We start from the raw sequence: 25,862 nt of genomic DNA, 5'->3' as shown, positions 1-25,862 counted from the left end.
ATAAGTGTCCTGCTCCCAGCCTCTGTCTACAGCAGCTACAACCCTCTCTCTAATCACTATAATCACAGACTGATTGCCCCCTCTGGACCTGCTCTTCACTGGGATTTGGAGAAACAACATCTCTGCGGCGTCACAGGCTGGTACCATAGGGGACTTTATTATGAAAGAAAAAAAAACAAAACACATTGGTATCCGAAGTGATGTCAGGTCGTCTCAACTGCGCCCCCCAGTGGACAGCAGTGTAACCACAACTCAAAACACCAATCCGATTGGCAACCGGCACCCTTTGAAACTTCAAAAAACAAAACAAACAAAAAAAACTGCTTGATTTTGTTTTTTTAAACTTTATTTTATTTGTGTCATTAGTTCAGCCTTTAATTGCCCCTGGTAAGTTTAGGTAACACTGATGCTAATTGGGGTCTGTGAAAGCAGCCTATGCAGGATGACTCTATAACACTGTTGCTCTGCATACACTCGGGGCTGCAGGGGCAGTGTGGATTGTATTGTATTATTCTGCCTGCCCCTGTCTCAACAAGTATGCACCTGGAAGGATAAAAGGAACTAGTGTCCTGTGTGAAGGCAGGGGAGGAGCACAGCATTGTGCCCTGATCACTACCTGCTCTTGTGAGCAGCATCTTGTAGATTTATCTACTCTGAAATCAATGAGCTGGATACTGGAATATTTCACTTGATGGAGCACCTGTAGAATTCATTCACTTTTTTTAAGGAAGGGATGGACTTCTGTTTAGTTTTTTTTTCTGACAGGAGTGGCTGAATTGTTTAGTATTCAGTGCCCCCTATTGTTTATAAAGTGCATTGCAGTTGACAGTGAAAAAAAAAAAACGCAAAGCAAAAATGTAAAGAAAGGTTCACTTGAGGGGTCTGTCAGGAAAGCAAGGACACCATTAAAAAGCAGAAGGCATTTTATTTATGGCAAAGCATCCTTCAGTCTCAGACATTCCCTATGTACAAAATCAACATATTTACAGACAGAATGCAGTCAGCCCCCATGCACATGTAAAAATAAATAAATAAAAAGGCTTAGAGAACACACCCCCTTCCAGTCTGTACCCCGCCCTCTCCACCTCCACCTCAGTCTGAGCCCCGCCCCCTCCACGTCCTTTCCTACAGTCAGGGTCACATTTGCTTAAGGCTTCAGAAAGGAAATTGGACATCAGGAACCAGTTCTAGTTTGGACTCACAGGAAGAGTGCGCGTGGATCAAGATGAAACATTTCTATATATAATATACATCCATATACTGCTATGATGTTGAGGTCACAATGCAGTTCTGCCTTGCTGGCTTTGAGCTGACTTGCAAAAGGCTGTGTTTCAGCCAGGTATGTTTCTCCCAACCTCACATCATGTGACCGACTGCTTGTTCTAATCTGTTGGCCCCTGGTGCTGTACAGAAGCAGGAGGAGCCAATAGAATCAAGTGTCACGTGATCGCTCAGCCCAGCAAGCACAGACATGCTCCAAACAAGCTCAGAATTAGTTCGACACAGGTATCAAACAGACCATAAACCCCAAACACTTGCATAAGACAGTTAAGACATTTTACAGTACTTGTGTGTAGAAGACAGCAGCTTTGCAATGAAAGTATTCTGAACATTCAGATTCACATTTAGCTACATTACACAAAGCAGCCACTGGGTGGGGGCATTGCACCACGTAGAAGAGAAGACAGAATCCCAGTGAAAGAGCAGGGCAGGGTGAGTGATGCACTGGATCATTCAAAGCATGAGGTCCAATGTCAAGCTCCCAGTGCAGAGTCACTAAAGGATTACTGGTCTATACAACTTGCAAGGGAAAAGTAAAACCCAGAACGAACTCAGGAGGGTAGACAGCTATGCAATGGGAGTTCATTTCTAAATCACATTGTTCTGGTACAAGCAGCAGCAACAACAGGGACCATCCACCAACCCAGCATTAAAACCAGCCCATGATGCAAAGTTCAGGTGTTTTTTTTTTTGTCTGTTTGTTAAACTAATTTGATTTTGCACATATTAAAAAGAGACAGAATTCCCAGTGTTACAAAATAAAAATAAGCTTGATGTTACTATTGCACGGTTTTGAACGAAGAGTACTTCTGGAATGTTAAATGAGGCACAGTAGAAGTGTTCTAACAGGATGAGATGGGATTGGATTGCTCCTACCGACTGGCGGAGTCTTATGAGACGGTACCTCAACACCTCACACGTTACAGTACAGATGTTCGTGTATATTCTTAATCCTGCACTGTGTCCAAAGACTTGATTCTCACATTTAAAAGGTATAATAAATAAACCAAGCAAGCAGAGGCTGTCAGAAGGTAACATTGTAAAATTCTAAGCCCCCTCAGGAGGGGGATGTTTCTGCATGCCATCTCTTTAGAGACACGGGTTCAACAGGCTCCGGGTCCTTCAATAGAAATAAAACAAGAAAAGCGCAGCCGCTTTCAAATCTGGAACGACTTCAGAAATGACTGCAGTCTTAATTCTGAAGAATTCACTTCTGGTTCAAGTTCAGTGTGAATTTGGGATGGCTTTTTACTTTCAACTGAATTCGCTTCAGTTTCATAATGGGGTGAACTCACTTTGGTTCCGAGTCTAGTGCGAATTCACAATGGCTTCAGGTCTTGGATTGAAAAAAAAAAAAACAACTATTTGATTTCAGTTTTCAAATGAACACACTTCTGTCCCCAAGCACAGTGTAAACTCTTGACATTTCCCCCCAGTCTGGATCAAGAAGTCCCACCCTCTCTCAAAACTAGAGAACGAGAGTTAGGTGTCCCCCCCCCCCCCCTCCCCAAGAGCCCTGCATTACCGCCGCCACCTCTCCACATTGCCCATGTAGTCCCCCCCAGTGGAGTTCTCCTCCTGCCCCCAGGCTAGCTCCTCCTCCTCCTGCCGCATCCACTGCAGCCTGCCCCGGAGGAGCCGCCTCCTCTCCTGCTGGCGCCTCCTCCTGGCCTCCCTGTGCTCCTGCTGCCGGGAGTACTGGAACCTCTGCAGGAAGAGGTCCCGGGCGTATTCGTAGAGCTCCATGTCCAGGACGTTGAGCTCCCGGATGCGCTGCTGGGTCTCGGGCTCCACCTCCACACCGGCGGCCCGGGTGCTGTTGAACTGGGTGAAGGGGCTGATGAAGCGCATGTGGAAGGTGCGCTCGAACAGGTACTGGGTCTTGCGCTGGAACTCCGTCAGCCCGAAGAAGGCCATCTCCTTGAGGTTGCGCTTGGCGCTCTCCAGCAGGCTGCGGCTGCGCTGCTCCTCGCCCATCACAGACAGGTTGTAGCAGCCCACCAGGCTGAGGTCGGCCAGCATGCGCGCCTGCCGGTTGCTGGCCAGGTTGTAGGGGCAGTCCATGAAGTCTGCCAGCGTGCAGCCCGACCAGTCGTCCCCCGAGTAGCAGACGGGCAGCTCGGAGGGGGTGGGGGCGCGCCCGTCGCACACGTGCAGAGACGCCTTCCACGTGGCCCCCCGCTGCACGTGGCGCCACTCGCTCAGGTACCGTGACACCGGGTCCCGCAGGATCGTGATGTAGTAGTAGTTCCTGCGAGAGGCAGGAGAGAGAGGAAAAAGAAAGATTATTATTTATTTAACCAGGAGATTTACCCATTGAGACCGAGGCCTGGTTTACAAGGGGTTCTGGAAAACAATACAAAATAACAATTACAGTGTAGAAACCACACAGTAAAAACACGTGCGGTTCAAAGTTAATGAGCTGCGTACAGAGATCTCGCACTAGCATCAATAAGACATGTATCTATGTGTTAACATGGACTGGAGAAGCATTGGCAGGAGCTTCTAATTAATTTCCAAACATGGTCTTTAAAACCAGAAGGACAGATGATCAGATTCCATCTTCATACCGTGATGGAAACAGCTCCACATCTCTGGGAGCTGATATGAAAAGATAATTCTCCCAGACGAGTTAGAACTCTTGAAACAACCAAAGGAACCAAGAAAGTCCTGTTGAGAATCAAGTCTCTTTTTTCAAAGGACTTGCCTCGTCATTCACCCACTGCTGCTACACTGACGTTTGTCCCAAAACTAAGGTCACTCTTTTATTTATTTTTGTGCAGCTGTAGTGCCAGGAGAGGCCTTTAGATGGCAGTATTGCTCTAGCATGCCCACGTTAGTCACACTTCCCTTCCACTGCTTGAACAGTACCTTAAAGATCCCTCAGCTAGAATCAGACACAAAATCTGCTGAACAGTGAGCGCAGAAGAGCCTGAAGAAAATAAATCCATAGGCTGTTAACTGGAGTTGTGGGGAAAAAAGTACCAAAGACCTTCAGCCTGAATCAATGGCGTGTGTATTCTGTCACTACGAACTGCACTGTACATAACTCTCATTGTAACATTTACATATACCCCTGTTACTGAATTAAACTGTATTAAAAAAAAAAAAAAATGTTGTGTAGATAGTGTGTGAATGTGACATGTAGCTCCCTTGCTTGGCCAGCAGAGGGCGGCAGTGAGACAGATAGCAAGTGATGGAATATTGGAGGTGACATCATTAATTGAGTCTGAAGAAAATGATCCGGCCGCCCAATTAAAAATTCACATCCGGAGATCGAGGAGCAGTGAAAAATTATCCACTGCAGTCTGCCTCAGTCACTTCATGCACAACAGCACTGCCTGCAGACAAGAGGGCGCCCATTATTTCTGTTACCTATTTCTTGCACTACAACTTTTGGGATCTGTGAACGCAGATGCTGGAAAATAACCAGCATCAGCTCAGGCATCGATTCACGTCAACTGAAGTGGCTTTGGCAAGCTTAGAAATGTGTCACAGAAGGACAATGACCTGGGCACACAGACAGAGCTCTACAGCAGCAGCCCTTCACTCCAGTCACGTTGCACTAACACCTCCCACCTCAGGGAGCAGGCTCTTCCAGAATGCAGCAGGGATGGAAAGAAGACTCCTGCTGCACAGCACTTTGACCCAGTCCAGGTTTCACTGGCAGCTTGATCAGTTAAATGGCTGCAGGAGTGAAGGACTGCACAGCTGGGATTTCTCCTGTATTCCCAGCCCTGTGACTGGGCAGTACAATGGGTGAAGGGCGCATCTGGAGCCAGAGCCCGTCTCGACGATCTCTTTAGCAGAGCTCCGGCAGTGACCTTCAGCGCACAGCGAAGGGAGGCAGGATTTACTGCTGCTGTCAGAGCCAGGCTGCGCGCCCCAAGACAGCGGACAGGGGAGAGAGGGAGCAACACACTGCGGAGACCACAAGCAGACAGCAGGGGGCACTCTGCAGACCAGGGACTGTGCATCTCCCAAACAGATCAAATCCTGGTTTGATCATAATCCGCAGATGCAATTCAACAATGCACTTTAGTGAGTGTGTGTGTGTGTGTGTGTGTGTGTTTGGGGGGGGGGGGGGGTCACACCTCGCCCAGCTGCACAGTGCAGGGGGCCTGTTGCTAAGATCCTGTTCTAAGAGGCTGCAGCTGCACCCTACCTGGAGTTACAAAGCCAGTGCCAAGCTCTGAAACTGAGGTTTACACAAGACCTGTCATTTTAACTGGGAGGGGGTTCCAGTCTGCTTGGAGTGCTGGCTTGTGTGTGAACATGTGTGAGATGGATGGGGTGCACACAAAACTGTTAGCTCTGGCAGGATAAGCTGTTGATTTTTAACACCCCTCAAAGTGTTACAGGTTACAGTCGAGTGGTTTTGTAGCTCTTGTACTGAATAAACATCCACCCTGACAGAGCAGACAGCAGCGAGTACTGGAAGCCCTGCTGCACAATGAATCGGGAAGGAAGGGTACAGAGGGACACCCTGAAGGCTCTGCAGAGGGCAGCCTGGATCAGAGCGAGCTGGAAGCTGCCGCCTGTCCCCGTAACATCATGAAATAACAGGCTGCATCCCGCGAGAGCAGCCGAGCCGCTGACCCGTGCTCAGATAACACTCTCCAGGGAGTTCTGCTCAGAGAGGAAAGGCACCGGGCAGAACCTCCTGCAGCGCGTTATCTGGCGAGCTCTGCAAGGGCCAAACCTGAACGGGACTCCGACTGGTCTGGAGGAAGCTCAGAAAGGGTAGCAGAGTCACGCCTGCAGTTAGTGCAGTCAGATCTGTAGAGAAGCAGATTAACACCATCACCCATGACGTCTCTGTACAAGAAGAGACCCGCCAGTATCGCTTACAGGTGGAGAAGGACCCCAGCCGATTGGCTGGCTTTATTCGCACATCACTTTGTACTCGTTGAGAGAGGACTCCGCAGCTCAAGGGCTTTTAAAGATGCACCAACAGTTAAACTCTGATCCCTGCCGTCTCCAACGCATCGCTCTCCATTTACCGCGTCCCTGCTCTGACCTCAGACTGTCGCCACCGCGATGCTGTGATTAATGTTGCAGTGCAGGGAGAGGGGCGCAAACAGGCTGGAACCCGTCTGAACGCAGCCCAGCGCACATGGCCTCACTACAAAGTAACGGATGCATTGTGGTGCAGATCCTGGAACAAGCAGAGGGGGGGGCAGACAGATAATTAGTTATTTTCAGAAGTCACTCCACTCTCATCTTCATTGCTTCAATCCACGTTCACCCACTGCAATCTTCTCAAAGTGCCTCTCTCTCTCTCTCTCTCCCCCCATCTCCACAAAGGGCAGTCGGAGGGCAGTGTCCGGTGCTGTTTGTCTCCACAAAGGGCAGTCGAGGGGTCCGTGAGGTGTTTTCCTTGTCAGCCTCCCGTCACAGGCCACGACAAACAGAGACAAACCTTCCGACCCGGGCAGGACCGACTGTCCTGTCGTTTGTCTTGGTCGTCACACTCGACTACCTCTGATTACCGTACACCCCCTCGCTCCGCACACTCGTCTCAGTCCCGGACGCCTGATTTCTCTCTAGTGTCCCGAAGGAGCAGAGTCCTCGGTCGGCACTGGCGTTCTGTGTCCCCCCCTCAAGTGTCCAGCCCACCCGGGGGGGGGGGGGGGGGGGGGGGGTTGGGGGGGGGGTCCCGGTGAAGCTGCTTTGTCAGAGTGCCAGCAGGGGGGGGGTTCTCGCAGTCTCCAGCACCGACCAGCCGACAACGTCTCCTATCGTTTAGTGGTTTGCTGCCAATAACCAATCAAATGATCAGCACACAAAGTTCTAATGACCGGACAAATCAAAGACCGCACACACCTCTCTCTCTGTCTCTGTGAGAGACGCACAGTGAATGCTTAATGTAAACATTTACTACTGTCAAAGGACTGTGATATAGTGCTCACAGTGAGTGGGGTGCAGAGCCAGCCTCACAGGACTGTGATATAGTGCTCACAGTGAGTGGGGTGCAGAGCCAGCCTCACAGGACTGTGATATAGTGCTCACAGTGAGTGGGGTGCAGAGCCAGCCTCACAGGACTGTGATATAGTGCTCACAGTGAGTGGGGTGCAGAGCCAGCCTCACAGGACTGTGATATAGTGCTCACAGTGAGTGGGGTGCAGAGCCAGCCTCACAGGACTGTGATATAGTGCTCACAGTGAGTGGGGTGCAGAGCCAGCCTCACAGGACTGTGATATAGTGCTCACAGTGAGTGGGGTGCAGAGCCAGCCTCACAGGACTGTGATATAGTGCTCACAGTGAGTGGGGTGCAGAGCCAGCCTCACAGGACTGTGATATAGTGCTCACAGTGAGTGGGGTGCAGAGCCAGCCTCACAGGACTGTGATATAGTGCTCACAGTGAGTGGGGTGCAGAGCCAGCCTCACAGGACTGTGATATAGTGCTCACAGTGAGTGGGGTGCAGAGCCAGCCTCACAGGACTGTGATATAGTGCTCACAGTGAGTGGGGTGCAGAGCCAGCCTCACAGGACTGTGATATAGTGCTCACAGTGAGTGGGGTGCAGAGCCAGCCTCACAGGACTGTGATATAGTGCTCACAGTGAGTGGGGTGCAGAGCCAGCCTCACAGGACTGTGATATAGTGCTCACAGTGAGTGGGGTGCAGAGCCAGCCTCACAGGACTGTGATATAGTGCTCACAGTGAGTGGGGTGCAGAGCCAGCCTCACAGGACTGTGATATAGTGCTCACAGTGAGTGGGGTGCAGAGCCAGCCTCACAGGACTGTGATATAGTGCTCACAGTGAGTGGGGTGCAGAGCCAGCCTCACAGGACTGTGATATAGTGCTCACAGTGAGTGGGGTGCAGAGCCAGCCTCACAGGACTGTGATATAGTGCTCACAGTGAGTGGGGTGCAGAGCCAGCCTCACAGGACTGTGATATAGTGCTCACAGTGAGTGGGGTGCAGAGCCAGCCTCACAGGACTGTGATATAGTGCTCACAGTGAGTGGGGTGCAGAGCCAGCCTCACAGGACTGTGATATAGTGCTCACAGTGAGTGGGGTGCAGAGCCAGCCTCACAGGACTGTGATATAGTGCTCACAGTGAGTGGGGTGCAGAGCCAGCCTCACAGGACTGTGATATAGTGCTCACAGTGAGTGGGGTGCAGAGCCAGCCTCACAGGACTGTGATATAGTGCTCACAGTGAGTGGGGTGCAGAGCCAGCCTCACAGGACTGTGATATAGTGCTCACAGTGAGTGGGGTGCAGAGCCAGCCTCACAGGACTGTGATATAGTGCTCACAGTGAGTGGGGTGCAGAGCCAGCCTCACAGGACTGTGATATAGTGCTCACAGTGAGTGGGGTGCAGAGCCAGCCTCACAGGACTGTGATATAGTGCTCACAGTGAGTGGGGTGCAGAGCCAGCCTCACAGGACTGTGATATAGTGCTCACAGTGAGTGGGGTGCAGAGCCAGCCTCACAGGACTGTGATATAGTGCTCACAGTGAGTGGGGTGCAGAGCCAGCCTCACAGGACTGTGATATAGTGCTCACAGTGAGTGGGGTGCAGAGCCAGCCTCACAGGACTGTGATATAGTGCTCACAGTGAGTGGGGTGCAGAGCCAGCCTCACAGGACTGTGATATAGTGCTCACAGTGAGTGGGGTGCAGAGCCAGCCTCACAGGACTGTGATATAGTGCTCACAGTGAGTGGGGTGCAGAGCCAGCCTCACAGGACTGTGATATAGTGCTCACAGTGAGTGGGGTGCAGAGCCAGCCTCGCAGGACTGTGATATAGTGCTCACAGTGGGTGGGGTGCAGAGCCAGCCTCACAGGACTGTGATATAGTGCTCACAGTGAGTGGGGTGCAGAGCCAGCCTCACAGGACTGTGATATAGTGCTCACAGTGAGTGGGGTGCAGAGCCAGCCTCACAGGACTGTGATATAGTGCTCACAGTGAGTGGGGTGCAGAGCCAGCCTCACAGGACTGTGATATAGTGCTCACAGTGAGTGGGGTGCAGAGCCAGCCTCACAGGACTGTGATATAGTGCTCACAGTGAGTGGGGTGCAGAGCCAGCCTCACAGGACTGTGATATAGTGCTCACAGTGAGTGGGGTGCAGAGCCAGCCTCACAGGACTGTGATATAGTGCTCACAGTGAGTGGGGTGCAGAGCCAGCCTCACAGGACTGTGATATAGTGCTCACAGTGAGTGGGGTGCAGAGCCAGCCTCACAGGACTGTGATATAGTGCTCACAGTGAGTGGGGTGCAGAGCCAGCCTCACAGGACTGTGATATAGTGCTCACAGTGAGTGGGGTGCAGAGCCAGCCTCACAGGACTGTGATATAGTGCTCACAGTGAGTGGGGTGCAGAGCCAGCCTCACAGGACTGTGATATAGTGCTCACAGTGAGTGGGGTGCAGAGCCAGCCTCACAGGACTGTGATATAGTGCTCACAGTGAGTGGGGTGCAGAGCCAGCCTCACAGGACTGTGATATAGTGCTCACAGCGAGTGGGGTGCAGAGCCAGCCTCACAGGACTGTGATATAGTGCTCACAGTGAGTGGGGTGCAGAGCCAGCCTCACAGGACTGTGATATAGTGCTCACAGCGAGTGGGGTGCAGAGCCAGTCTGACAGGACTGTGATATAGTGCTCACAGCGAGTGGGGTGCAGAGCCAGCCTCACAGGACTGTGATATAGTGCTCACAGTGAGTGGGGTGCAGAGCCAGCCTCACAGGACTGTGATATAGTGCTCACAGTGAGTGGGGTGCAGAGCCAGCCTCACAGGACTGTGATATAGTGCTCACAGTGAGTGGGGTGCAGAGGCAGACTCACAGGACTGTGATATAGTGCTCACAGTGAGTGGGGTGCAGAGCCAGCCTCACAGGACTGTGATATAGTGCTCACAGTGAGTGGGGTGCAGAGCCAGCCTCACAGGACTGTGATATAGTGCTCACAGTGAGTGGGGTGCAGAGCCAGCCTCACAGGACTGTGATATAGTGCTCACAGTGAGTGGGGTGCAGAGCCAGCCTCACAGGACTGTGATATAGTGCTCACAGTGAGTGGGGTGCAGAGCCAGCCTCACAGGACTGTGATATAGTGCTCACAGTGAGTGGGGTGCAGAGCCAGCCTCACAGGACTGTGATATAGTGCTCACAGTGAGTGGGGTGCAGAGCCAGCCTCACAGGACTGTGATATAGTGCTCACAGTGAGTGGGGTGCAGAGCCAGCCTCACAGGACTGTGATATAGTGCTCACAGTGAGTGGGGTGCAGAGCCAGCCTCACAGGACTGTGATATAGTGCTCACAGTGAGTGGGGTGCAGAGCCAGCCTCACAGGACTGTGATATAGTGCTCACAGTGAGTGGGGTGCAGAGCCAGCCTCACAGGACTGTGATATAGTGCTCACAGTGAGTGGGGTGCAGAGCCAGCCTCACAGGACTGTGATATAGTGCTCACAGTGAGTGGGGTGCAGAGCCAGCCTCACAGGACTGTGATATAGTGCTCACAGTGAGTGGGGTGCAGAGCCAGCCTCACAGGACTGTGATATAGTGCTCACAGTGAGTGGGGTGCAGAGCCAGCCTCACAGGACTGTGATATAGTGCTCACAGTGAGTGGGGTGCAGAGCCAGCCTCACAGGACTGTGATATAGTGCTCACAGTGAGTGGGGTGCAGAGCCAGCCTCACAGGACTGTGATATAGTGCTCACAGTGAGTGGGGTGCAGAGCCAGCCTCACAGGACTGTGATATAGTGCTCACAGTGAGTGGGGTGCAGAGCCAGCCTCACAGGACTGTGATATAGTGCTCACAGTGAGTGGGGTGCAGAGCCAGCCTCACAGGACTGTGATATAGTGCTCACAGTGAGTGGGGTGCAGAGCCAGCCTCACAGGACTGTGATATAGTGCTCACAGTGAGTGGGGTGCAGAGCCAGCCTCACAGGACTGTGATATAGTGCTCACAGTGAGTGGGGTGCAGAGCCAGCCTCACAGGACTGTGATATAGTGCTCACAGTGAGTGGGGTGCAGAGCCAGCCTCACAGGACTGTGATATAGTGCTCACAGTGAGTGGGGTGCAGAGCCAGCCTCACAGGACTGTGATATAGTGCTCACAGTGAGTGGGGTGCAGAGCCAGCCTCACAGGACTGTGATATAGTGCTCACAGTGAGTGGGGTGCAGAGCCAGCCTCACAGGACTGTGATATAGTGCTCACAGTGAGTGGGGTGCAGAGCCAGCCTCACAGGACTGTGATATAGTGCTCACAGTGAGTGGGGTGCAGAGCCAGCCTCACAGGACTGTGATATAGTGCTCACAGTGAGTGGGGTGCAGAGCCAGCCTCACAGGACTGTGATATAGTGCTCACAGTGAGTGGGGTGCAGAGCCAGCCTCACAGGACTGTGATATAGTGCTCACAGTGAGTGGGGTGCAGAGCCAGCCTCACAGGACTGTGATATAGTGCTCACAGTGAGTGGGGTGCAGAGCCAGCCTCACAGGACTGTGATATAGTGCTCACAGCGAGTGGGGTGCAGAGCCAGCCTCACAGGACTGTGATATAGTGCTCACAGTGAGTGGGGTGCAGAGCCAGCCTCACAGGACTGTGATATAGTGCTCACAGTGAGTGGGGTGCAGAGCCAGCCTCACAGGACTGTGATATAGTGCTCACAGTGAGTGGGGTGCAGAGCCAGCCTCACAGGACTGTGATATAGTGCTCACAGTGAGTGGGGTGCAGAGCCAGCCTCACAGGACTGTGATATAGTGCTCACAGTGAGTGGGGTGCAGAGCCAGCCTCACAGGACTGTGATATAGTGCTCACAGTGAGTGGGGTGCAGAGCCAGCCTCACAGGACTGTGATATAGTGCTCACAGTGAGTGGGGTGCAGAGCCAGCCTCACAGGACTGTGATATAGTGCTCACAGTGAGTGGGGTGCAGAGCCAGCCTCACAGGACTGTGATATAGTGCTCACAGTGAGTGGGGTGCAGAGCCAGCCTCACAGGACTGTGATATAGTGCTCACAGTGAGTGGGGTGCAGAGCCAGCCTCACAGGACTGTGATATAGTGCTCACAGTGAGTGGGGTGCAGAGCCAGCCTCACAGGACTGTGATATAGTGCTCACAGTGAGTGGGGTGCAGAGCCAGCCTCACAGGACTGTGATATAGTGCTCACAGTGAGTGGGGTGCAGAGCCAGCCTCACAGGACTGTGATATAGTGCTCACAGTGAGTGGGGTGCAGAGCCAGCCTCACAGGACTGTGATATAGTGCTCACAGTGAGTGGGGTGCAGAGCCAGCCTCACAGGACTGTGATATAGTGCTCACAGTGAGTGGGGTGCAGAGCCAGCCTCACAGGACTGTGATATAGTGCTCACAGTGAGTGGGGTGCAGAGCCAGCCTCACAGGACTGTGATATAGTGCTCACAGTGAGTGGGGTGCAGAGCCAGCCTCACAGGACTGTGATATAGTGCTCACAGTGAGTGGGGTGCAGAGCCAGCCTCACAGGACTGTGATATAGTGCTCACAGTGAGTGGGGTGCAGAGCCAGCCTCACAGGACTGTGATATAGTGCTCACAGTGAGTGGGGTGCAGAGCCAGCCTCACAGGACTGTGATATAGTGCTCACAGTGAGTGGGGTGCAGAGCCAGCCTCACAGGACTGTGATATAGTGCTCACAGTGAGTGGGGTGCAGAGCCAGCCTCACAGGACTGTGATATAGTGCTCACAGTGAGTGGGGTGCAGAGCCAGCCTCACAGGACTGTGATATAGTGCTCACAGTGAGTGGGGTGCAGAGCCAGCCTCACAGGACTGTGATATAGTGCTCACAGTGAGTGGGGTGCAGAGCCAGCCTCACAGGACTGTGATATAGTGCTCACAGTGAGTGGGGTGCAGAGCCAGCCTCACAGGACTGTGATATAGTGCTCACAGTGAGTGGGGTGCAGAGCCAGCCTCACAGGACTGTGATATAGTGCTCACAGTGAGTGGGGTGCAGAGCCAGCCTCACAGGACTGTGATATAGTGCTCACAGTGAGTGGGGTGCAGAGCCAGCCTCACAGGACTGTGATATAGTGCTCACAGTGAGTGGGGTGCAGAGCCAGCCTCACAGGACTGTGATATAGTGCTCACAGTGAGTGGGGTGCAGAGCCAGCCTCACAGGACTGTGATATAGTGCTCACAGTGAGTGGGGTGCAGAGCCAGCCTCACAGGACTGTGATATAGTGCTCACAGTGAGTGGGGTGCAGAGCCAGCCTCACAGGACTGTGATATAGTGCTCACAGTGAGTGGGGTGCAGAGCCAGCCTCACAGGACTGTGATATAGTGCTCACAGTGAGTGGGGTGCAGAGCCAGCCTCACAGGACTGTGATATAGTGCTCACAGTGAGTGGGGTGCAGAGCCAGCCTCACAGGACTGTGATATAGTGCTCACAGTGAGTGGGGTGCAGAGCCAGCCTCACAGGACTGTGATATAGTGCTCACAGTGAGTGGGGTGCAGAGCCAGCCTCACAGGACTGTGATATAGTGCTCACAGTGAGTGGGGTGCAGAGCCAGCCTCACAGGACGGTGATATAGTGCTCACAGTGAGTGGGGTGCAGAGCCAGCCTCACAGGACTGTGATATAGTGCTCACAGTGAGTGGGGTGCAGAGTGCCAGCCTCACAGGACTGTGATATAGTGCTCACAGTGAGTGGGGTGCAGAGCCAGCCTCACAGGACGGTGATATAGTGCTCACAGTGAGTGGGGTGCAGAGGCAGACTCACAGGACTGTGATATAGTGCTCACAGTGAGTGGGGTGCAGAGGCAGCCTCACAGGACGGTGATATAGTGCTCACAGTGAGTGGGGTGCAGAGCCAGCCTCACAGGACTCTGATATAGTACTCAGTCAGTCTAGGACCCATGCAGAGAGGTTTATTCCATTTCATTATTCTGTCCCGAAATAGGAAATCTCGGGCCGCCCAGGATCGCCCTGCAACACGACACTGAAGGGCAGCCACCCACGCAACTGCATCAGGAACCAATGTGGAGAACTGGAGACACAAATCCGGCTCAAATCACGGCTCGCGAGCTGCCCTGGGGCGGGCTGGCCAGGGCTCGGTTACACTGTGGTTTGGGACAGAGCCGACAGCACGGGTGCCTTCCTCCCCTCAGTCTGTCTGCCCCAGGCTCAAGGACACAGAAGGTACAGCCTTTCGACCTCTGATATAAGTTTAGAGCCAGGAGATATATATATATATATATATATATATATATATATATATATATATATATATATATATATATATATATATATATATATCTCCCCCACAGCCCTCAGCAAAGAGCAGGGATCAGCACAAATCAGGGGGTTGAGATCCGAGGTGATGCAGTTCTAGGAAACCAGTATTTATTGAGAACCAGGGGTGTGGGACAGCTTTACTGCACTGTGGACTAATCTGCACACATGGGCCAGGTCTCCTCTGAATGTGCGCGATGACAGAACATTAATACGATAGCACATAGACTGGAATACCTATTTATAATCCACACACACGCGCACAGACGCAGTTACTGCCAGACACTCCCTGAGAAACGATAGCACTGCTCAGAAAAGCCAGCTGTCACAACCTTTCACTTTGTGCTGGGAAAACATGATAAAATACCGAAAGAGCAAAAGTTAGAAGAGAATTTATTTAGAAAATAAAACAAATTAAAGACTCTCCAGATACATTCATATTAAGAATGTGGGTCAAGTCTAGCGATCAACACTGAAGCCCCTCAGAAAGGAGCTGCAGACCCTCATTCAGAGCAGACATCAACACAGCCTGGATTGAAATGAGCCCCCAGCCCCTCCCAGCCTCCTCTCCAGCCGGACACTGCAGTGTACTCTCCAGGATGGGCCACACAGCACACACGTTACTATGCCAGCTGGAACACGGGTGGCGGTGGTGAGCACAGTTTAGACAAGCAGTCTCAGCACTAGCATGTGCGTTTCTGCTTGATACACTAACAGTTAAATAAATGAATAAATATATATTTTGGTGTTTTGTCGCACAGATGGAGCTGCCAGCAGTACTCAGCTTCATTTGCTCATGCAAACTGCGCAACATGACATCTCTTATACAACTGAACTTTGCATACGGCAGCAGAAATTTGACAAAGGCATCCAAATAGGTTTGCTGAGAGGTTTTCAGGGGTGACAGTACCTGAACATAAAGTATTTCAATTTCACGGTGTGCCAGATGAGAGGGACTGAATCAGACAAGCCAACAGGCTGGTGAAGCACTGTGCTGGCATGCACTCCTCCTCCTCCTGCTCCTCGCTCACACACACAGAGATGATCCGGCACACTGGCACCAGTCAGAAGGGCAAAGGGAGTTCACTCTTCCACTCAGACAGCCAGCCTGACACCACGACACAGGGCAGACTGTGATATGAAATGTGTGTTCTCACTATAGTATTACCCTTGTGTGGTGGTGGTAGTGGTGGGGAGGCTGTGGGAGGGAGAGCAGGGAGGAGGGGGGAGGCTGTGGGAGGGAGGGCAGGGAGGGGGGGAGGCTGTGTGGCCTTGTTGAAACCTGGATAGATCTCAATGAAATTAAATACCAATTGGGCAGCTCTCTAAATTAGGTCGGTCATGTGCTTTAACATGGCTGTTCCTCTGGGAACATTTCCGCATTAGCACAGAATTCAGCTTTTGCTGGAACATTCCCTTGCAAAAGACACTTCACTTGTGCTAAATCACAGAGAGAGGGAAGCGATAACTTCAAATGAGACTGTCTGGATTACTCTGCTCCCCCATTAGGGACTCATTCACTTCATTATTACACCTCTAAAAGCCCAGCTTGAATGATTTAGTGCCCTCGACAAGGCAGTCCAGACAAACAGTAACGCACGAGCCCAGCGCCTCAAAGCTACAGCAGCTCTGTGCGTCTGAACTGAATAATCATGCTGAGGGCAATACAGGTGACAGAGCTTTCCAATTCGAACTGCCCTTTCCAAAGCAGTTACAAGGCTTGTATATGTGATTCTAATCTGTTAACATTTCATGCTGCCGGATTACAATCCCCACAATGCAAAGTTAGGTAACATTGCGATTCCTCCAGCGAGCACCTCTGTGTGGAGAGCACTCTCCAATTTCAATTTGAAACTTGCCAGCTACCTATTTGAGTTAAAGTGTTGCAAAGTCACGCATAAGCTCACCCTGCACACACTTAAACCAATGTGACGTTTCACAAAACCAACAAGCAACGGTGAGGAGGGCTGCTGGACACTTGAAACTCTGCACTGTCTCCTGAGCAAGCCTTTCTCAATTGCACTGCAAACCGACCGCACTTCTCTGCCACTTCCACTGAGCGCTGCACTTCACACAGTACTTTCTCATGAATGCTTTTCCAATCCAGCCACTGTAACATGATCAGGATCCACTGTGTAGCTTCTCTCCTTCTCTCCCGGCCGAGTCTTCTTCATTGCTTTCTCTCCACTGACGCACACTCCCCAGCATACTGCCCCACCCCTCTTCTCTCACTACCGCTCTCTCTCTGCATCTTTTCCTTTGCTGTGATCGCCATCAATACTCATCACAAAAGGCCTAATCCATTCAATGTAAATCAATGCGAATCTTATTTAAATGTGTTCAGCTTTCCTCCTGACACTGGATTTATTCATCAGGCGCTGGATTGAACCAGCCCCGTTTTCCCCAAGGGCATGTCAAAAGCTACCATAACAAAACACACACACAGTACTGTCAGAAGGGGCAGAGTAACTAGGTCGCACACCAGCGTTCTCCCTAGACACAGGATGGCGTGCTAGAAGTGGTGTTTACTTCACAACCCTGTACCAGGTGTTTCCATTCCTGTCTATAATGCAAGAGATCATCTGGGGTCCCAGTCTGCCTGCTCACTCACTCACTCACTCACTCACTCACACACACACACACACACACACACACACACACACACACTCTGTTCACAAAGCAGAACGCGTACTGGCTAAAGCAAGCGATTTTCTTTAAGTGCGTTCTCAATTAGCGCCTTTCACAGATAGATCCCGCTCCAGCAGTTGGAACAAACAGACTTGTATTTCCTGCTAACGACATTGTGGGGGCGGTTATCAGCTGATAGAAATGCCTACCCCTGTACAAACAAACACACTTCAAGATCGTTTGCTTCAGCCCTTACGGAAACAGCCTCTTTCTGTTGAGTCACAAATAGGAATCTATACATATAAAAAAAAAAAATCTATATTCCACGGCAGACTTCTAAAAGAAAGACAGGAGAGAAACCAGTAGCCTAGCAATAACAGCGAAGGCTTAACTACACTGAAAGAGAGTCAACTGGGTCTAAAATTCAAACAGAAATCCCATCCTGACAGGAGAGGTAAATGTATTCCAGCAGTACCTCTCGTGCCTCCGGGAAGCAATGGAGAATGAGGGTGAGAGCAATGCCTCTCAACGCCCTGTGAATATCACCCCTCCGGTCTCCTCACACAGCAGCCCTGCACTGGTTTGAGCCCAGCTTCAATTTCCACTAATCCCAGGATCTCTCAGTGTTACTGGAAAGGAGAAACAAATCCGGCATAGCGCCCCCTCCCCTCCTCATGGGTAATAAATAAATAAATCTCTCCAGTCGGCACAAGAGATTCCTATCAGCGACAACTGTTATTACCCAGCTATCAACTTCTGATCATTCATTTTAGTTACAAACAGGGGGCTACAGCCTTCACTGGTGCAGCGCTGCCTGGTTCCAGTGACCTGGGTTTAAATGGGATTCCTCCTGCGAGAGACAGGAGGACCTGTCTCCAGGGATCTGCCACTCTGTAGATTCACAACCAACGAGGGAGGACTTCACACACTCTCCCCGCGTCATAGCCAGTGTTTTAAAGAAACACTGGCTCGCAATCCGGCACAGCAGTTAGAGTCAAGGGATTGGGAGGGAACAGAGGCATGCAGTCTGGAGCAGCTGTGGGACAGAGAGAGCGAGGGAAGCAGCACGGCTTGGTGGTTAAAACTGAGGGACTGGGAGACAGGGAAGTCATGCGAATAAATGGTTTGCCTAGTCTAGTGGCTAAGCCAAGGGGCTGGGAAGGATGGAGTGTAGCTTAGTGGTTAGAGCGCCAGGAGTCTCTCCAGCAGATCACTCAGACTAACTTTCACAGCCACCACTGCTCTCTACATTACAGAAGGATCCAGAACAAGTTCATTTGGACAAGCAATAGTTCCACAGCCCAGCTAATCATAAACACTCACATCCTCAGAAGACATACACAAGAAAGAACTAATAAACCTAAACACGTGTTTCAAAGATGCTGTAACAATCATCCATAGACACAAAAGGCGCACACACACACACACACACACTAACACAACACCACTATAACAGGAGTCTATGTAACCCTCCCTAATTCCCCTGCTTCTCCCTCCTGTGTGCGAATACAGAGCCCATCTGCTCAGGGGCTGCCAGCTCTAGTCAGGAGACAGGCAGAGACTAAACAAGGCAGCCAGCCCGCCCACAGACATCAGCAACCTGGAAACACTGCAGCGCGCCTCGGAGACTCCAGCCTGGAGAGCTGTGTGGGCATTGGTGTGCTGTGGGAGCATGTGAGATCAGGGAAATAAGACTCCTGTTGCAAAGCAGTTTCACCCAGTGCTGCTTTTAATAAGGGTTTGAATATCCCCAAGTGCATCAGTAACAAGCTCAGGTGCGTCTTATTAAACTCACAGCAAAGCCAGGAAATAGAGGCTGTGCAAGGAGTTATTTCCATCCCTCTATTCCTGTGGGTGTGTACCTGGGTATTCCTGTGGGTGTGTACCTGGGTAAGACTGGTGATAGTCAGGTCTCTACCGATTCCTTTTAGACAGGCTTTATTGAGCAAACCTATATACAACTTGCAAAATACATGTCGGGCTTGTGCAATTACATGTGTTGGTGAAAGGTTGCACATGGTATTGAAGAAAAGTAACTGCCCTCAGAAAAGTAACTGCCCTCAGCTGCACTCCCGCCAGTCTCTGCTACTTCTGTTTCCCTAAACCCAGGGTATTAAAATAAAATAAATAAATCACACCAAAGAATGCTCATTTCAAAGCTATTTAGAGGACTATTCTCCTGCTAAAATATTCCCTGGGGGTGGCATTTCTGACCTTGCCCGCTAAGCTATTCCATTTTATAGAAAGATAGAAAAAATGATTGTCCGCAGCAAAAAGCACAGTAACACCACATAATAATAATTCCGCTAATTCGGCGGGCGGGATTTCCCTATTAAAAGGACAGCACGAGTGGTCCGAACTGATTAACAACGTATTACCCAACCATTAATAGGGTATTTAAACGTGAAGAAATGTGATCACACCTGCCACGGCATGCGTTTATAATCTGAGCGATGAAGCTTCCAGCTGAAACACTTCAGCGTGAAATCCGCCGGAGCGGTGACACGACATTACACAGAACCCGTTGCATCGTTATTAACTATGGCACAGCCTTACACCGTGCGAGATTATAAACACTGCTTTAAACTTGAAACAAACACACGTACGTGTACTCTGAATGACGGGTGTCCTGGATATTGAAAATAAAAGAACATAGATCAACTCCGCAGTTACAGAAAGACAACTGCAGCCCCTTTCTCTACTGTAATTTCTAAAGACAGGTACCGCAATGTGAACGGGAGAGAGGAGAGAGAGGGAGATAGAGAGCGCATTGTTAGTCTTGAAATACAACGCATGATACAGCATCGGGAGTACTGGAAAAACAACCCTAATCAATTTGTGTAGTAGTTGTGTAATCGGTACCCACCTGCGGGGTTTCTGCGGCGTGGGCTCCGCCTTGATGTCCATGAGCGCAGGCACGCAGTTCGTGAGCTCGGTCCAGTCCGCATGCAGCCCGCAGCTCCAGCCCGTGGAGAACCGAGAGAACAGCCAGGTCTCCTTCTTTCCGGGCCGGAGGCAGGTACACTTCTTCTGGCCGGCCCGGCACTCGCACGGCTGCTCCAGCAGGATGTTGCGGACCAGGTGTCGCCCGAAGGTTGTGCCCCCAGTCTTCTGGATGTGCAGGAAAACGATCACGTCGTCCCCCTTGATGTTGAAGTCCACTGCGCGCCGCAGCTCGTCTTCAGAGAAGTTGAAGCGGGGCACGAAGCGAGCCAGAGTCCCGTCCTCTGCCCGGTAAGGGTCGCCACCACCACCACCGCCGCCTCCGCCGGAGAAAGCCGCAGCGCCGCCCGCTGATGAAGGCGAGCCCCAGCCGGCTTGAAGGCGCAAAAGCAACTGGCAATCGGAGCCTGGGCAAACGTACTGCAATACGATCACGCCGAAGAGACACAGCATAACCAACGCTAACAGAAGCTTGTTGGACTTGTCATCCATGTTCACTGGGTAAATCCAGGCGCATTACTTACTCCCAGTGTACAGCCCGCGTTAGCTAGGGCTGGCTATCTGATTTCTCGTTCTGAAGCAGGAATAAAACGGTGCATGCGGACAGGCGCAAATACATACATACATACATACATACAATCAGCCTCCCTTTGTGCTGCAGCCTCCGTTTATCCCTCCATGAGCAGTGCCAGTCTTCCCTTCCCGACAGCCTCGGCGCGGCCACAGTAAGTGATTTCGTGTTTTTTTTTCTTTCACGGGAGGGGGTGGGGTGCGGGAGGGAAGCGATGATGGCTATCCCGCAGCGAGTCTTTCAAAATCATTCACCCTTAATTCAATCCCAATCTTTACTATTTGTTTACCAAGTCAATAGCCTATTCATGTCTTTGTTAACTTAATTAACTAAAAACACGCAACACAATACCGTGTCCTTTCAGTGTAGACGTGCTGCAACTCCCGGGAAAAACAATAATTTAAGACGGAACTCCTGCTAATGTTCAGGTGCTGGATCTTACAGATACAAACTTAATTTGATATATCTATATATATAGCTAGATATATATATATATATATATATATATATATATATATATATATATATATATATATACTTGGTGTCTTTTAGTATCTATTAACATTAATATCAGTATGAATGGAACTAAGTCCCGTTGCAACAACAACTAAGCAATATATATTGACTGCCATCTGTCATGTGTTCCAATTCCCTTTGGTCAGCACACGCACACGCACACGCACACGCACACGCACAATTCAAAATCAGAACCATTCGAAATCCTCTGACGAAACCAGACAAAGCGCTGATCATTCACACAGTGGCCAGGCGGACGGGGGTAGAGGTGTGTCATTACAGGTAATGAAAGGAATGGAAACGTTTTTTAAACTGCTAGCAAGTACACCTCTGAAAGGGCAGACCACTCAGCACTCCCTTAGTATTGAGCCATCAAGGGGCAGTTTTGTCCAGAGCAGGTGGTGTATTGATTTGACTGACAATGTGCGCAGTTTAAGAGCACTCTATCAGTTTAATTGAGCAGTTATGCCATCACTTTGCCCGTTTAATTTCCTTATAGAACTGCTTCAGCAAATCGCAGCTCACGCGTTGCAAACCCTTTACTTGTGCAATGCGCGATTGCACCGTAAACAGACACCTGAGTTAAACATTTGACGCAGTCATTACGGCATAGCGCTGAAACACGACCTGTGTGTCATCAAACATCAATTTGTGTTTCTCTGCACACCATTCCTCACAAAGCTGGCCAACCCGCGCAGTGTTTGTGTTTACTTGGTTATGCTGTTGCAATGATTAGTGTGTGAGACTAGGCTTATTTTGGAATATGGTCATTTTCAGCACAATATTATATATTTACAGTACCCAGGATTATTATTGTCTTCAAAGCATCTTGAAGGATTGCCAGTGTTTTCTGGTTAGTGGTCAGTAACCTGTTCTGATTCTTCCTCCGCTGCAGAGCAGGACAGGAGCAACAAAACAGCAGCTGTGACCCAAATCGAGAGAGCAAAGCAGAGCACGGAGGTGCTGCGGAAATCAGTTTTAGAAATGTCAGGTTTGCGGAAATTAGATCCGCCATACTTTAAATTATTTAAAACAGACCCCAGTGAGAAATACTAGAATGCCAAACAATGTAATTGTGAAAGTGCGCAATTTGTAGGAGCGGCGCATCGAAATAAAACATTCGGGAGAGTTGTTGCAGTGAAGTTGAGAGGGCGTCGGGTGATAATCACACGGGCTTTGATACCTCTCCCTACAGCCGCGCCATCAGGAGGTCCGCTCAGGGAAAGGTGTTTATGTGCCTTAAAGATAAATTGCGTTTCGTTCTCTAGGCTGCTGTTTAGTAGTGCTGAACCCGTCTCTCTGTCTTAAATCCACAGTCGCCACACATTAGACGATTATGTTATTAATCTTTCCCAATTTCCCAGCTGTCAGAGAGTGGCTGTAAATCAGCTCTGTGTGCGCAAAACACAAACATTTCCATTCCCCGGCGCTCCGGCGGCCGAGCCTCTGTCACCTTGTATTAATTTTGCGGCGCCAGATCCAGCTACCTGACAAAAGATCCGACGCCAGCGAACTCGGCGGCGGCGCCGGCACATTACACGTCTCTGTCCTGTCAAAGCGCGTCTTAGTTATTCAAGGGCACCGCCAATGCGTTATACTGTAGCTACTAGCTGGCGCTGAGATAGTACTAATATTGCGAATCCGTCACGGCTGTTGTGCAGGTACCTCGCTGGCACAGGCAAGTCGGGGGAATCATCTGCAATCCCTGCTCCTGTATCTCATCCCACTCATCTGCTGCAGCTCAGATTTCCCAAGGATAGGGAAAGGAAGCCCCTCTGGATGCAAAGGATTAGAGTAATCTCTAGGAGAGAGGCTGAGAGTTTTATCCCCACAGTGGGATTAACGGAGTGCACAACTGCACCGCTGTAATATAACGCCCAGCAGGCACATCCATATCTAAAACAGCTGATAGATACTAAAAACAATTGAAGCTCGGCTGCCGTTGAAGCTATCGGTGCACAAGTACTGAATAGGTGTTAATTTCCTTTCAGAACGCACCTGTGCTCATAATGAATTGCAGTAGTTTGAGAGCCAGTCCCCGAGTAAGCAAATGGTCACAGATGGGCAAAACAGACAAGTGAACTAACCCCAGGCATCAAAAACCGACAGGGCTGGCTGAATACTCTTTTGGGTTAACTCTGTACTGCCCTCCAACAACGGGAGTGTGTGCAGAACACGCAGCGCTTCGAGGATAGTGTATAGAGTAGCACTGTTAAGGGTGTGCACAGGGGGGTGTGGGGATGTCGGAGTCACATCAGAAAAGCATAATTAATTACATCCTGTAGCATTTGCCCGATTGAATCCACGACCCCAGCACTTGTAGGGTCAGGGAACGATAGATTAGCCGAGTGCTGCATTTCACGACAGGCACCGGGGAGCTCGTTACGGGAGATGTCAGGGCATGTAAATCAAAGGAAACAAATAGGAACATCCATCACGGAGCGGGCTGGAGAACGCATGGGCTCATGTGATGGCCGGCCAGCCAATGTATTAGGACACTGGGGGGGGGGACGAGGGCAGATCCGTTTAAGAAGGAATGCTGCATTTAAAAAAGAAGAATACCACTGAAGTAAAATCTATTCAAATGAAATCGTCAGTGCTGTAAAATTCTTTTAAGCCCTTGGCACTCCGTCCGTCAGTATTAAAATCCTGGCAGTTTAAACCTATTGAATTTTATTTTGTTAATTTGAATACTATAGCTGTCCCTCAGGGTGGGAATTTGTCATGCTGAACCTGGCAAGCTCCTCTGAATCACACTGTGGAGGGAGATAGAGCAGCATTGAAACACAGCATTGAAACACAGCCTTGTACGAGACTCCCGGCTTGTTACTCCAAAACAACCAACAACTTGAGGCTAGTTACAGGCAGCTCAGTGACCAGCAGTTTAATTTGTGATTTGGTAACTTTATTGTGAGGGGGTGTATGGGAATGTGTCGGTCTCTGTGCACTCCTGAGGAGCTAGTTTCCCCAAATCTAACAAAGTGTGGTTACAACAGCCTGACACCGGGTGGCACTGTGTGCAGATTAAAAATCCACAAAATGTCATCATGCAATTTACAATTGAGTGCAATTTATAATAGACTAGAATTTATAATAGAATTTTATTTATAATAAAATAGAATCTATTTTAATGATCTAAACAGGGGAAGAGCGATTTGGTGTGGGTCAGACATGGCGCAGTTAGCGTAACTGATTTTTAAGATGCCAATAATGCTATCTAGGACTAACAAAACAATAGATTTTTATCTTTCTTTTTACAAGACAGTAACTAAAAAAGGGAGGGGAGGTCTGCTAAAAGGCAGGAATGAGATATGTGGTGCCTCGGAGGGTTAAGGCAGGAGCAATTAAAAACTTTTCCAAAAATGTGAATTTGTCAGTTGAGTGAGACATATTGATTTGCTGTTGTGACGACCTTTAGTTCTCCTGAAACGGAGCAGTGAAATGGGAGATTCCCTAAACAAGTGACCTGATAGATCTGGAGTTCTGCCTCAACACAGCACAGCCACCCTCAGCATTACCCTCTCCATCCCTCTCTGTGCTTCAGGAGAGCTGCAGGGCATTCATTACCCTCTCCATCCCTCTCTGTGCTTCAGGAGAGCTGCAGGGCATTCATTACCCTCTCCATCCCTCTCTGTGCTTCAGGAGAGCTGCAGGGCATTCATTACCCTCTCCATCCTTCTCTGTGCTTCAGGAGAGAAGCAGGGCATTAATTACCCTCTCCATCCCTCTCTGTGCTTCAGGAGAGAAGCAGGGCATTCATTACCCTCTCCATCCCTCTCTGTGCTTCAGGAGAGCTGCAGGGCATTCATTACCCTCTCCATCCCTCTCTGTGCTTCAGGAGAGCTGCAGGGCATTCATTACCCTCTCCATCCCTCTCTGTGCTTCAGGAGAGCTGCAGGGCATTCATTACCCTCTCCATCCCTCTCTGTGCTTCAGGAGAGCTGCAGGGCATTCATTACCCTCTCCATCCCTCTCTGTGCTTCAGGAGAGCTGCAGGGCATTCATTACCCTCTCCATCCCTCTCTGTGCTTCAGGAGAGATGCAGGACATTCATTACCCTCTCCATCCCTCTCTGTGCTTCAGGAGAGCTGCAGGGCATTCATTACCCTCTCCATCCCTCTCTGTGCTTCAGGAGAGCTGCAGGGCATTCATTACCCTCTCCATCCCTCTCTGTGCTTCAGGAGAGCTGCAGAGCATTCATTACCCTCTCCATCCCTCTCTGTGCCTCAGGAGAGCTGCAGGGCATTCATTACCCTCTCCATCCCTCTCTGTGCTACAGGAGAGCTGCAGGGCATTCATTACCCTCTCCATCCCTCTCTGTGCTTCAGGAGAGCTGCAGAACATTCATTACCCTCTCCATCCCTCTCTGTGCTTCAGGAGAGCTGCAGAGCATTCATTACCCTCTCCATCCCTCTCTGTGCTTCAGGAGAGCTGCAGAACACTCTCTCTGCTATGCTTTTCCTTTTGCAAGGATACAGCAGCGAGGCGTATGTGATTTCTCATCACTGGGGTATTTCAAGGAAGCCGGGTTTCATTAATCTTGGTCTTGTATTTAATCAGCATCACTTTGACAAGGATAATTAGGATTTCTTCCTTTTCTTCCCACATCAAGGGAAGGCAAATCTTTTGATTACTATGCGCTTTAAGAGGCTGTGCCGAAATGTGATTGTTTTTGTGAAACACTATGAGAGCTTGTCACACACACGCTTTGAAGAGCAG

The 25,862-nt window shown here is 50.3% G+C and overlaps 1 protein-coding gene across 1 annotated transcript; it reads right to left on the bottom strand.

Annotated features, from left to right (window-relative positions):
* Window positions 1-424: 424 nt before the first annotated feature.
* On the bottom strand, window positions 425-21,072 carry hs6st2 (heparan sulfate 6-O-sulfotransferase 2). The gene is made up of 2 exons (XM_041256042.1): window positions 19,980-21,072; window positions 425-3,532 (listed from the first exon to the last, which is right to left on the bottom strand). The coding sequence occupies exons 1-2, from the start codon at window positions 20,546-20,548 to the stop codon at window positions 2,803-2,805; spliced, it is 1,299 nt and encodes a 432-aa protein (XP_041111976.1). The 5' UTR covers window positions 20,549-21,072; the 3' UTR covers window positions 425-2,802.
* Between the last annotated feature and the right edge of the window lie 4,790 nt (window positions 21,073-25,862).

The sequence above is a fragment of the Polyodon spathula genome, chromosome 7, assembly GCF_017654505.1.
Source record: "Polyodon spathula isolate WHYD16114869_AA chromosome 7, ASM1765450v1, whole genome shotgun sequence".
Classification (NCBI taxonomy): Eukaryota; Metazoa; Chordata; class Actinopteri; order Acipenseriformes; family Polyodontidae; genus Polyodon; species Polyodon spathula.
Note: the sequence above shows the minus strand (reverse complement) of the source record. Positions and strands in the feature narration are given on the sequence as shown.

Excerpts from the sequence above, each read along its gene's own strand:
- hs6st2 (XM_041256042.1), bottom strand. The coding sequence starts at position 20,548 with ATGGATGACAAGTCCAACAAGCTTCTGTTAGCGTTGGTTATGCTGTGT. Across the intron at positions 3,533-19,979 it reads ACGCCGCAGAAACCCCGCAG|GAACTACTACTACATCACGA; the intron begins GTGGGTACCGAT and ends TGCCTCTCGCAG.